The 13,299-nt window shown below is 37.6% G+C and overlaps 1 protein-coding gene across 4 annotated transcripts in view; it reads right to left on the bottom strand.

The window, feature by feature from the left end:
* alpha-Spec (alpha spectrin) overlaps positions 1–13,299 on the bottom strand; it is a 459,851-nt gene that overhangs the window by 137,106 nt on the left and 309,446 nt on the right. For all 4 annotated transcript variants that reach the window (XM_067138066.2, XM_067138067.2, XM_067138068.2 and 1 more), the window contains one exon: positions 11,563–11,758. In XM_067138066.2, the coding sequence (XP_066994167.1) occupies positions 11,563–11,758 (196 nt within the window). The remainder of the gene's footprint in view (positions 1–11,562; positions 11,759–13,299) is intronic.

Raw genomic sequence — 13,299 nt, 5'->3', positions numbered from 1 at the left:
ACATACTGCCCCCTTGAAACACTGTTTGAACAAGGATAATTGTAGAACTTTAACCTAAATATATATTTTGCACACATGCACGCTCGCTCTCGCTTTCTCTCGCTCTCTCTCTCTCTCTCTCCAGAGATTTCAGTTTCTTAATTGTCACAATTTACACTTAAACATGGCTTGAAGAATTTACATATGGCTGAGTCACTGTTGATTCCTCAGAGTGTATAGGAAGTAAACTCGATTGGTCTCTTAAAGCTACCACTAGATGTCCCAATACTGACCACTCATACATGTCTATCCCTAGCTGGATGCATCTCCTAAAATCATCCCTGCAGAGGAAAGAGGTTGTCTTCTTGCAGAAGAACTACATTGCTCACTTGAAAGTCTGCTGGAGTTCTTGTTGATAGTCTGAAGACCATTGCCTCCAAAAGTGTTCAAGTCTACTGTGTTGCTGCTTCCGTCTGGTGAGAAGGTTCATATTTGAATTAGTTACATCAACAGAAGATAGCTGAGTTAGAAGTTCAACAATTAAAAACTGGCCAGGGGAAAGGCCACAGAAATGAGGGTCATTAAGAATAACATACAAGGGTCTTGAGTTCATACAAGCTTCTATTTGAGTGACTAAGGTGTAAAGTTCTTCATAGTTTACAAATTACCACCGAGCTCGATAGCTGCAGTTGCTTAAGTGCGGCCAGTATCCAGTATTCGGGAGATAGTAGGTTCGAACCCCACTGCTGGCAGCCCTGAAGATGGTCTTCCATGGTTTCCCATTTTCACGCCAAGCAAATGCTGAGGCTGTACTTAAGACATTCACGCCCGTATCCGAGTTACTGCCTATAGCGCGTGACCATGCTGTGGACCGTATCCGAGTTAGCCCGGATAAGTGCAACCTTGAACTGGAGCCGTTCTCACACAGCTGGGATCTATTTTGGTTACAAATATGTGCGAGAGAGATGAAGGTAATACCCTTATGAATGCTTGTACTCACCAGAAACCACATGGCCACGGCGATTTTCCCTCCCAATGCATTTCTTTTGTTTTGTTTCTGAAGGTAGCCTAGCACTGACCCAACTAGCTGCGTAGTTGGTTTGTTATTGCACAAGCGTGTGAATAATCGCGTTCTGAATTGTAACCATGGCATGTAGGAACATATAAATGATGTAAGTGGTGCGAATTTACAAAGTACAGTTTTTCAGCTGCTTGAAAGTTATCTTGGCCAGGGGTATACAGTCTATATGGACAATTATTACAATAACGTAGAACTCGCGGAACATTACGGGAATAGAACACTGCCGTATGTGGAACAATACGATCAAATAGGGGTGTACCAAAAGATCTAAAGCAACATAAGGGAATTCTGAAACAGGGAAAAGTGAACCTGACATACGAGTACAGTCACCTCTCTCCGACATCTCAGCTCCATCTGCTTCATCAGCTCCAAGTCAACGTCCCACGATATTGGCGCCAAAAAGGGCACATTTAGGTTAGATGGGAAGAGAAAAGAGCATATTCTCTTGAAAGATTCCACCATCAAATAAAGTCAAGTTCTCCTCAAGAAGGTGCAAAGTGTGCTTCAAAAATAAAATTATTAGTGAAACAAGCTATTTTTGTGGAAAGTGTGGTGTTTCATTCACCCAGGAAAGTGTGACATTACCTACTACACGCTACAGAGATACTAGAGGACTTTATTAAGGTATGTGGAAAATTTTGTTTCTATATCTTGTTTAGTTTAGAACTTATTGTGAAAAGAATTCGTTGTTGTTTGCCCTGCCACTAACAGGTGGAATAGCTGGGCCAGCCCTTTAAATAGCCCGCTCAGATGATGGTCGTGAATGTGTTAATAATTAAGGCCACGGCCGCTTCCTTCCTAGTCTTAGCCTTTTCCTGTCCCATTGTCGCCATAAGACAGAATTCCCATAACCTACCAAAATGAGGAGCATGTGGGGGTATAAACTTCCAATTACAGTCATCACGTGAAAGCAAATCTTGAATCAGTAAAGTAGTATTTTCTTTCTTTCATTTTTTCTTCAATTTTGGCCATCTATGGGTCACAAAGTGACTTCATGCTTTTGTCTCCTTTCTTCATTTTTAATCTCTCCAGTATTTCATCATCCTTTCACTGTGTCCTTTTCTCCTTTCATCCATCCATCCAGTTATATGTATTGCCTTCTTCCAGAAAATCCCAAACCTAGTCCTATTGTGAAATGTAAGCCTGTCTACAAATTCTGCTATTTTTTTTTTTTTTTTTTTTATCATTTTGATGAACCAACAACATGTTTGTGTTTTGGGAACTTTTTGAACAATATTTTATCGGTTGATCTTCCTGGGTTCATTAGGACCAAGGAAGTATTCTTTTCCTAAAGGAATCTGATAATTTTTCTGTTTGGCTACTAATTTATTACTTCATCCCATCCAAGTACTTCCAAATTTTCTTGGTCCACTTATCTTCCTTAACCCCTCAGCGCCGACCTTTATACGTGGTATAGACCCTCTTTTTTTCCGTAGCCGCCGACTTCTATACGTGGTATAGACCCATACATGGTTTCACATTTACAGCTATAGCGTGAAGAGTTTTGGAGTTATTGATATGCAAATTGTTTTGCTTCCAAGAAGACATTTTCGGGTTTATCAGTGTTGTAAATAAGAATTGAAAATCGTTATAATGTAGTTGTTTTTACGAGGTTAAGCATATGTCAGGTAAGTCTGAGCACCATTCTCTGCTTTTTTTAAAAAAGTCTGTTTGCTTTATTCTTTCCCACAGAATGAAAAAAAGAAATAATGATCTGAGAAGTTTGTCTTTTCGCGTGATATTCTTTGCTCTATTTGAACATTGAGAGTGTGGTTTATTTATTATATTGTCTTTATTTCTCGGCTTGTAATATTTTCGTAACTCTCCACGAGCGCTCTGTGTAGGCATGAGTTAGTGCTGCTTTCTGTCTTACGATACGAGAACCAGTTGTTCATGGTATATATCTCGCTTGAAAGACGATGTCTCGACCTTTCATCTGAAATATGTATCGAGTTGGTTTGTTTCGTCATAAATGTGATTCCCCTCATTCAGTTGCGTCCTGCTGCTTTCGGTCTCGCTGCAGCTTCATCAGTCCATGTCACGCACCGCGCTCAGCCGTCGTTTGACTGACAGTAACGTGCTTGAAATATTGTATAATTCAGATGAAAGTTTAGTCGGTAGTAGTAGTGACAGTATGAGCAGCGCTGATATTGAAATAGATGATGTGACAGTGGTAAATTATGACAGTGTCGATAAGGAGGAAACAGTACTTGGAAATTTCGTGTAGGAGACTATAGATAATTATACAGGTCAAAGGGAAGTTTTCAGCAGTAAATTCCCTAATAATATTCACACAGGTCACAGAGATAAATATTGAGCAATTACCTTATCGGGTTCAGCTGGTGAAAGGTTTGTTTACAAAATACGCTCGCTCGAGCGGGGAAAGAAATATTCAAGGCCAGCGCGCATCAGATAATACAGTTCCAAGGTTGCAGGAAAGATATTTTATCAGGAAATTAGCACCAAAGAGTGAGAAATCCAAACCTCAGAGACGCATCGTGTGTTCAAAACATGACGAAAAGAAGACGTCAGGAGAGTGACATGGGTCTCTGTCACGGAGAGTGCTTCGAACACTATAACACGGAACTAAATTACTAACGAAATGTGAAACAATTATGTAATTATCTGCATGTACTTAGTTCTGTCATAAAGAATTCCAAATTTCGTGAATATCGGGCTACTCTTATACTTGTAGTAACACTTAAAGTGAATCAATGTATTTCCGTCGCTCGTACTTGAAATCTCATCCGGCCGCGGGGTAGGAAGCTCTTTAAATGGCTGCGATGCTGAGGGGTTAATACTTTCCTTTCCCCCACTAATTCCCCAATTTCTCCGCTTTTGTTTGAGACTAAACATTCTCCTGTATAAAGGCATCCCGGTTATATGACTGTGTTGTAATGTCAATTCTTTATTGTAAATATATTTTGGCATCACAATCTATTTGCTTCATGTCCTGTATTGACAATTCCAATGATCACGAGTACAGTAAAACCTCGATGCATTTTTTTTTAGGGGGCAGGGGGAAAATTACAATGGATGCGGGAGAACGATAAATGCTGGTAACATAAAAAAATAGGGGGAAATCAAAATAATAAAGTAAGGGCACTGTATTTGGAAATTTTTCACTATGTAAATATATTATTATAACAATAATGGCGTGTGGCCTCCGGAGCCGGGTGCAGGTCTTTCGAGTTTTCGCACGAGAGACGATCTACGCGCGTATGAAAATGCGGCCCTAACTAAGATGAATTCTAACGTTTAATTCGGCACACATACAGCCCCCAAATCGTCGGAATTAAAAAAGGAAAGTTAAAATCCTTGACCCAATCAAGACCTCTTGAACCGAAAGGCCAACACGCGCTATGGTAACTATTTAGCTCATACTATAGATAACGATATCAAAATATATGCGATGAAAATAAAAAGCGTCACTTTTACACTGTTTCATTTCACTTATTTTTACACATTTCATAAGAATTGAAAACCTTTAAGTTCAGTTCTCTTACTGCAAATTAAGGATATACATTGATATTACGGTGATAACCTTCTGTAGACCAATATTCTCGTAGACCCTTCGCAAATGATAGGTTAGATACGCAACACGGTTCAACTCCCGCAACTCGGCTTAGACATCACAGAGGTTAGAAATTCAACATGGTGCGTCTCGGACGATGTCACAGCGACCTATGAGAGGCTGCCAACAAACTAGTTACAAGACTAGGCTTAGAGAAAAGATTATTGCTCTGGCTTGGTTAGGTCCGGCTTTTAACAAGACGACTGGGCAGAGGGCAACAAAGCGGTGAACAAGCATCTAGCATCCTACAGACTCCATGAAGTACGACGCAATTAATCACCATGTGACTGATTAAAACGTTTCTGGTGCACGCCGTGACTTTTAAACTGCGCGATTTTCTCATTTTCATCAAAGTTAGCAGCCATAGCCAGCCTATAGCAAGACACAAAATGCTGATAAATTTGAGTTTTACAGTGCCTATGTTTTAATTCTTGTAAATAAAAATTCTTCTAGGGTTTGGTTAGTGGATCGAGGAGAAGCGTTGGTGCCAGAAGCCTTGTTGTGAATTTGCACATGAATAACCTGCCCACAGCGCTCCAGCTTAAAATATCCTTGCTCAAGACTAGCAACTCTGAATCTCTGGTACATTCTCGCGTAACAGGTTGCCGCTATTATAAGTTAAGGGTATTGAGCAGTCTCTCTAAATTGGAAAAGTTTTGTGTGTGTTTTATTTAATGTACGATCGATCAATGCGGGAAAATTGTGGACAAGAACAAATAATTTTTCGATGATCGATGCAATAAAACGATAGTTTGAGGAACGATAGATGCGGTGAAATTTAACATTGGTTTATATGGAACATTTTCAGGACCGAATAAATTGAATGATGAATACGGGAAAACGAAAGTTCTGGGGACGATGCATCGAGGTTCTACTGTATAAAGACTGGACTTTCCACCTTATCAACACTATTATTTATTGTAAGGTATTTACAACTTTTTACATTACAGTACTGGTTTCGACCCTATGTATGGGTTATCTTCAGCTACTGAAGAACCTTGATCTTTTTAAATATAATGCTAAAACACTACTTTAACTTTAAGTGACTAATTCTAAGTTGCATTGATACATTGTAGTGTTAATATGTACTTGGATGAGAAGTGTAAAAGTTGCAAAAATGTTGCAAAGTTTGCGCTAGGATAACTTGGCAGAAAGGAGAAGAGCTGCTCACTAAGTGGTATGTATTACAAGTTGTCCATTTCATGACCGTATCGATGTTTAATCAAGAAGTAAGTATTAATAACCACCTAATCGATACTTTATTAATGCCTCAGGCAAAATTGAATAAAATTAAAACTTACAGGACATGTTTCGACCAAGTCGCATTAATAAAGTATCGATTAGGTGGTTATTAATACTTACTTCTTTAAGTGGTATGTTCCGAGGTGTCAGTGGAGAGATGGCATGGAATGACATTACACGAATGAGTTTGAAGGGTGACTTTAAAAGTAGGTAAGATAATATGAAGATGAAGCTGAAATTCAAGAGGACAAATTGAGGCAAATATTTGTTTATTTGTTTTTGATTAGTTTATTTGTTTATTAGTTTATTATTGTTTATTAGTAAAAAGAAAACTGTAGTCTTGCACTGTGGAAAAGAGACAAAGAGAAGCCAAGTGAACATAGACGGAGAACGTTAGAAAATATAGAACAGTTTACATATCTGGGTAGCATTTTTAATGGAAGTAATGAAATAAACCCTGAAATTAATAACAGACTAAGTAAAGGTACAACATTTGAACATCAAGTCAAGAGAGCTTTTATGGGATGACAAAGTACCCAAGAGAACGAAATTAACTGTATATAAACAGTATTTCATACTAATTGTAACATATGGACATGAAATGATGGTAACTAAGAGAAAATATAGTAAGATCCAAGCAGTAGAAGTGAAATTTTTAAGAACAGCAGTTAAAAAGAAAGATAGAATTCAAAATATTAAAATCAGAGAAAAGCTAAATATAGAACCGTTAGTACAGAAGATACAGAAAGCGAGACTAAGATAGTTCAGACATGTAAAAAGAATGGGAAAGGAACGGGTAGCAAGAAGGGAATTGGAAAGAGAAGTTAGGGGAAAGAGACCAGTTGGAAGACCGAGAAGAAGGTGGGGATTAGATTTGGATGGACATTAGAGAAGCTGGATTGGATGTGGCGTAAGTAATGGAGCAGGAAAAGTGGAAGGTCAGAAAGGAGTGGAGGAGGCTTGTTAACCACATCCGGGCGACTGGAGCGGGACATTGATGATGATGATGATGATTTGTTTATAGGAAGGAAAGTTAAGGATTGGAATAACTTACCAAGAGAGATGTTCAATAAATTTCCAATTTCTTTGCAATCATTTAAGAAAAGGCTAAGAAAACAACAGACAGGGAATCTGCAACCTGGGTGACTGCCCTAAATACAGGTCAGTACTGATTGAAATTGATCTAAAATTGTTCAGCAGTTCATTATGATGTCACTGATCTTGATGTTCAATCAGACACACATTCTTTTGATTTCTGTACAGCAATATTTAACACTTATTATTTTAAGTTTTAAAAAAGTCTTATTTCTAGTTTAAATGGTACTATGTTTTTATAAAACTTGCAGCAGTAGGAAGTGTAGTTTGCTAAAAGTTTAGTAGTAAAGCATCACATGTCTTGATATTTTTAACATACCATATTTACCCGAATAATCCCCGCCGTCGAATAATGCCCGCACCCTCATTTTAGAAAGGCTCATTTTGAAAAAATGAAATAAACTAAAATTCCTTTCATTGGAAGAGTAACTTAGGCATAAACAAATATTTCGTATCACTCCGCGAGGTCCACGTGGTCTTTACGCAAATATCAAGTCTATGAAATATATTTTCCACAAAAATGAGCAAGTAGGTCTACTTACGTGACAGGTATTTCATTAATCTGAACGTAGTTTCCGGGAACGGACAATCGAGGTTCCACTGTATATGAAACCAGTGTTAAGAATGTTAATATAAGGATCATTAATTTATATAGCCTTTCTAATGTTATCGTGGAATTTGTCAGTTCCTGGCACTTGCAGGAGAACATTTACTGTACTGTTTATGTTACTGTCCAGTAAAAAGAGACCATGTGTGAGAAGTGTTTCAGGCCCATGTACACCAATGTCGGTAACTTTTGCTGTTATCTTCGATTTTCAAAACTCGGACATGTCATTATTTCGGATAACGCTCACTTCCGTATTCACCACAGAATTTATCTCGGTTTACTAAAACTAAGTTTTCATTTCAATCGGTTTGAACCCCATTTTTTCATACTGACGTACAGGAAACAAATGACTACGTGCTGCCGCCACAAATTGTAAACAAGTTTTTGATTCCATCCGGGGTTTGCAAATAATTTGCATAAATTATGTCCGCTATTGAGCAGAAACGGAGAAAGAAGCCTAATATGACTTTTCAAGAGTGTGAATTGTTAATGAACTGGTAGCAGAAAGCATTAACACAGGGAATAAGAAAAACCAATTATAGCCTACACATTGTAGACAGTTTCCTAACATTTGCTGTTCATGTTGACAATGTATATACAGTAGAACCTCGATAATTCGAAATCGGTTAATTCAAAATCTCGCCTAATTCGAAGAAGCTTTCGTTCCCGAAAACATGATATACAGTTTTGTACGTTATTTAAATTGTTTAATTCGAAATACGGATAATTCGTAATTCGAGGTACAATGTTGGCCCCATTACCGAAATTCAGACTTTTAATCGAAACTGCTTTTACATTTTAAAACAATAGTATGTTACAGAGTAATTTCAACTCTAAATTTATCCGCTCCGCGTTCCGGAACGTGGAAGGGTAGCTTTCCGCACTTACACTCACTTTGGTGGGTCTACAATGCGCTTCATGATTGCTAAGTTGAATGGAATCGGAATTCTTTCGTATTCAACCTTTTAAGGAATGCCGTAATATCACGCAACAGGCAGTGTGCGGAAAAACAGAATCCGCAAACACTGGTGATGCTGACAGTTGACGAAAAAACATAGCTCAATAAATTCGTAGGCACCGAACAATATTGTCACTGCTGGTGAAACTGCATTGCCTTATTTTAATGCAAGCCCAAACGGTCTTATGGTTTTAAATGGGCCATCGTAGTGCGTTGCAATGCACATGGGATGGAAGCGAGAAACTTTATCCCCTCGTCATAGGAAAGTTCGATAAACCACAATGTTTTAAGGGCGTCGGGCACTTTCCATGCCAGTTCAAAGCATCTAAAAATGCAAACAGTACGGAAATCCAAAAAAATAATGCATTTGTACAAGGGGACCGGCATAATATTGCCTCGTCTTTGAATTGTGTGATTTTTTTCTTTCGTTGCGTGAGGTTATGTTTGTCAGTGATTTATCCAAGTGCATTATTTGAACACTGTAGTTGCACCTTTTTGGATACATTTCGGAAATAGTTTTTTCCAAGGCATTTGAAAGGTTTAAACTGTGAATCGAGGTGATTGCATGTATTAATGGGTCTTAGAATACTTCGTGACGCGGCAAGTGTTTACATTTATGAAGTACGAGAGAAGTGCCATGGTGGGAAATTGTACAAGGATAGAGTCATAGAAAAGTTCGATTTTAAGGGCATCGGGTACTTCCTTTGTAAATACAAGGCATGTACAATGCATACAGTATAGTAATCCAATTAATAAAGCACTTGCACATAGGAGCCAAGGTTAAGGTTAACTGCATGCAGTAACGGGCCATAGAATATTTTGTAACGCCGCAAGGGTTGGTACTTCTGAATTGAGAATTAGCGGTTAATTCGAAATCACGTAATTCGAAGTCCGATTTTTGAGTCCCAACAACTTCGAATTAACGAGGTTTTACTGTAGTTTCCTAATATTGTTCGTAACACTGGACATACTTCTTGCAGTCATCAAACTATTGTTAATTACGTTAAATTGAATATAAGATAGCATTGGCTCTTATGGAATAATTTTCAGCTCTGGAAACTTCTTCCGTTAAATGCGGGTTTACGTTAAATCGAGGTCACACAAAATTGGGATTATACTGTAGATTTAATATGATGAGAATCAGGACTTCGAATTTACAACATGCTAAGCGGGAAAACTTGTTAATGAGGAGTGCACTAATGAGGTTTCACTGTATTTAAGGTGACTTATTGCATTAGTGTGGATTTACAACAATAGTAATTTTGCAAGGTTTCGAAATGATATTCTAGAAACACCGTAATTCTCTGAATCTAAGGAGACGTATTTTTCTCAGAATTTCATGTGAAAAAACAAGGGCCGTCTTGCATTCATGACGTAGCAGTAATGAACACCACTGGTAGCTACCACTGTAACCACGCTGCTTTATATCACCCCGTGCGCATGAAACTACCTTCAACGTCCGTGTCTTTATTTTACATTGCTAGTTGTGGCAGTCAATTGTACAATGCCTCTGTGTAACATCACTGGTTCTTGGAAAATAGTGAAGACAGAATGACGTACTAGTGTCTACAAAAACGTTTCTCAAATCCGCAGGACGACATCAAAACATCAGACCTACTCTTTTGAGCTAATTTGAAGGTCGACCATAATATACTTCTGAGCTCCAGCCTGCACAGTAAATGTCATTCGAACTGGAATAGCAACGATGCGACCTTTTGAATTCTTAGAAAGGCCATGGTTACTCAGTGACAGAGTTACAAAACGTGCCTACTGATCCTGACACTTAGTAAAAGTAACCGTTTTATAGACAGCAGAAATATTTTTGCGATGGATTGTATTGTAGAAACACGTGGAACAGGTATCGCCAGCAAATTTTCAATGGGTTCTCATCAACATTATGAAGCCAATTATAAGTTAACGGTCATTAAACACGTGGAAATGAATAATTGTGCACCAGAAGAAAATAGAACATAACTAAAGCCAATGTTCAGCATTAGCATGAAGTCAAATATAGCATTAAAAATGCATACTTTACAAAAAATGAATTCAATGGCCTACAATAAGGATCCTTCCTTCTATTTAATATTATACACTTTATAGAAGTCGAAGGTATGTGTGCAAAAAACACAATGGCAGAATGGCCATCAATGGTGCACTAAACTCGTCTACCCTCAATATCCGAGTCTTTATTATATTCTACATCGCTAGCTGATGAAGTTGGCCGAAGCTGGCCAGTGAGACGTGCGTGTAGTGGCAGCCGGTTGCATCTGACGCTTAGTAAAGTAACCATTTTATAGACAACAAGAATACTTTCGTCATGGATGGACGTTTCTATAAAATAATTTTCCGCCTTGTCAATACTTTATACACAAGGCGGAAAATTATTTTATAGAAATTTGTATATAAGTCAATACGGACCAAAACGGTGAAAATAGTCAATTATGGATGGACGTATCGTAGACACGTGCAATAAGTATTGCTGGCAAATTTTTAACGGTTTATCTTCGATATTATGGCAATTTTAAATTGATGGGTATTAAACACACGGAAATAAAGAATTCTGCAGTTGCAAGAGAATACGGCATAACTGAAGCCAAAGATAGTCTAAAAACTTGTACTGTAAAAGAAAGGCATTCAGTGCCCCGACCCAAGGACGCTTTTAAGTACTGTGATATGAAATTGTGAGGTATGTGTGCAAGAAACACAAGGTCGGCATGGCCATAACATGAGATGCAATACGAATGCATGCTCAAGAGAAATTCCCTGAACTTTAAAGAGCAGTATCACGTACCTCTAATGAAAATGATTAGGGAAGTAGGTAGGATTTACATGATATTTGTATGTTTAGTTTATTTCTCAAATTGAATTTAAAATTTGTTTTGAATAAAATTATGATTTCACTAAACACTTTTTAAGCCTGATTAAATTTTTCTGGAGGTAGAAATGGGGGTTGACTTGCCTTCGTGGTCGTCTTGGATTCAGAGAAATACAGTAATCAGTTATTTAGAAGAAAATGAGTAACTTACTTGATCCACGATTCCTCATCAGCAATGTCACGGAAGAACTGATGCAATGTGTTTGCCTCATTGAGTCGTGCCTGGCGATGGGCTGCTAGGTTTTTAATGCGCTCATACCGTTCATTAATTGACTGGCGTTTTTCTTGAATGCTGGCAGTATCAAACTGACCACTCTCTATGAGAGAGTCTGCCTGAGAATTCATATCTGAAACAAAATTAATTATTCTTTAATGATGGTGTCTATTTCATGCTGTAACACTTCACAGAATTAACAATGATGACTTCGCTACAGTATTTAACAATTTTTCATTGCTAACTAATTAGAGTAGAAGTCCAATATAGCGAGTACGGCATATAACGAGAACCCCGTTATAATGACCAAGTTTTGTGTGTTCCTTCAAAAGTCCTATATTAAACTGTGTATTAACCTTTGGTTACAGCGAGAGCTCAATCACTGATGCACCCGTTATTACGATCGATTAAGCACGCAAGATTTTTTCCATTACCGATATTTATACACCTCAGCGATAATGTTGTGTACGATCGATCACTTTCGGTATCGTTTCCTCGCTATGTCCACTAGCGAGCTCTCTCATCGGCATTCGAAGGCGATGTAGTATAGAAATATTTAAAATAGTTATATTTGAATCAGCCCTGTCAATACACTTATTAATGGAAGAAAATTATTTATTCAACCAAACATGTTTCAGGAATTCAACCATTCCCTTCACGAAGGGTATTAACTAATTGACTCCGACATCATCTTCGAATTGTTGATAATCTTAACCATGATAGGTAAATAACGTGTATGATAACAGTTGTTAACTTGTTAACATTAAAGGCTGAATAAATTATCTCTTAATTTTAATGTTAAATTCCGCAATTAAGTAAGAATGGGATACACCTCAAGGTACGGCAGAGTGCATCCCTTCATGAAGGGAATGGTTGAATTCCTGAAATATGTTTGGTTGAATAAATAATTCTCTTACAAAGTATTGACAAGGCTGATTCAAATATAGCTATTTTAACTATTTCCATACTACATTCAAACTAGTCAATACGGATCATACAATCATTTTAACCTATCATGGTTAAGATTATCAACAATTCAAAGGCGATGTCTGAGTTGATTAGTTAATACCCGTAGACTGCTGTTCCGTGAAGAAAATTTGAAATTAAAGAGAACACATTTTCGTAATAAGTACGTAAATAACGTGTCTGATAACAGTTGTTAACTCGTTAACATTAAAGGCTGAATAAACAATCTCTTAATTTTAATGCTAAATTCTGCAATTAAGTAAGAATGGGATACACCTCAAGGTACGGCAGATTGCACAATTGATTTCAGAGGTTAGTTTTATATTTACTTGCGTCTGGTTAAATTTCGGAAAGGCTATTATAATGTAATTTATCGTGAGAATTGTTACGAGTGAAATATGTAAGGCGAGTGGAATGTATTTTTTTTTGAAGTCTTTGTTTTATTTTTATTGACCTAACCTGTACTGTATAATGTTGTAACATAGGCATTTGTAAATAGTAGAATTCTGTCTATAGTTCCTGGAAAGATCTAGAGAGTTACATAACTTTTGTACAGGTTGTGTTACTTTGTTGGTATGTGTTCTAGAAAGCGTGTTCTGTCTATTCTGGAAAAATACGACTTTCGCGATCATGCGTATTCTAGAATGTTAGTCAAAATTCTCGATCGAAAGTAAGGTTGTGATTGGTGAGTCTAGGTGGCGATAGGGA

The sequence above is a fragment of the Anabrus simplex genome, chromosome 1, assembly GCF_040414725.1.
Source record: "Anabrus simplex isolate iqAnaSimp1 chromosome 1, ASM4041472v1, whole genome shotgun sequence".
In the NCBI taxonomy this organism is placed as follows: domain Eukaryota; kingdom Metazoa; phylum Arthropoda; class Insecta; order Orthoptera; family Tettigoniidae; genus Anabrus; species Anabrus simplex.
The sequence above is the reverse complement of the archived record's forward strand: the minus strand, read 5'-3'. Positions and strand labels throughout refer to the sequence as shown.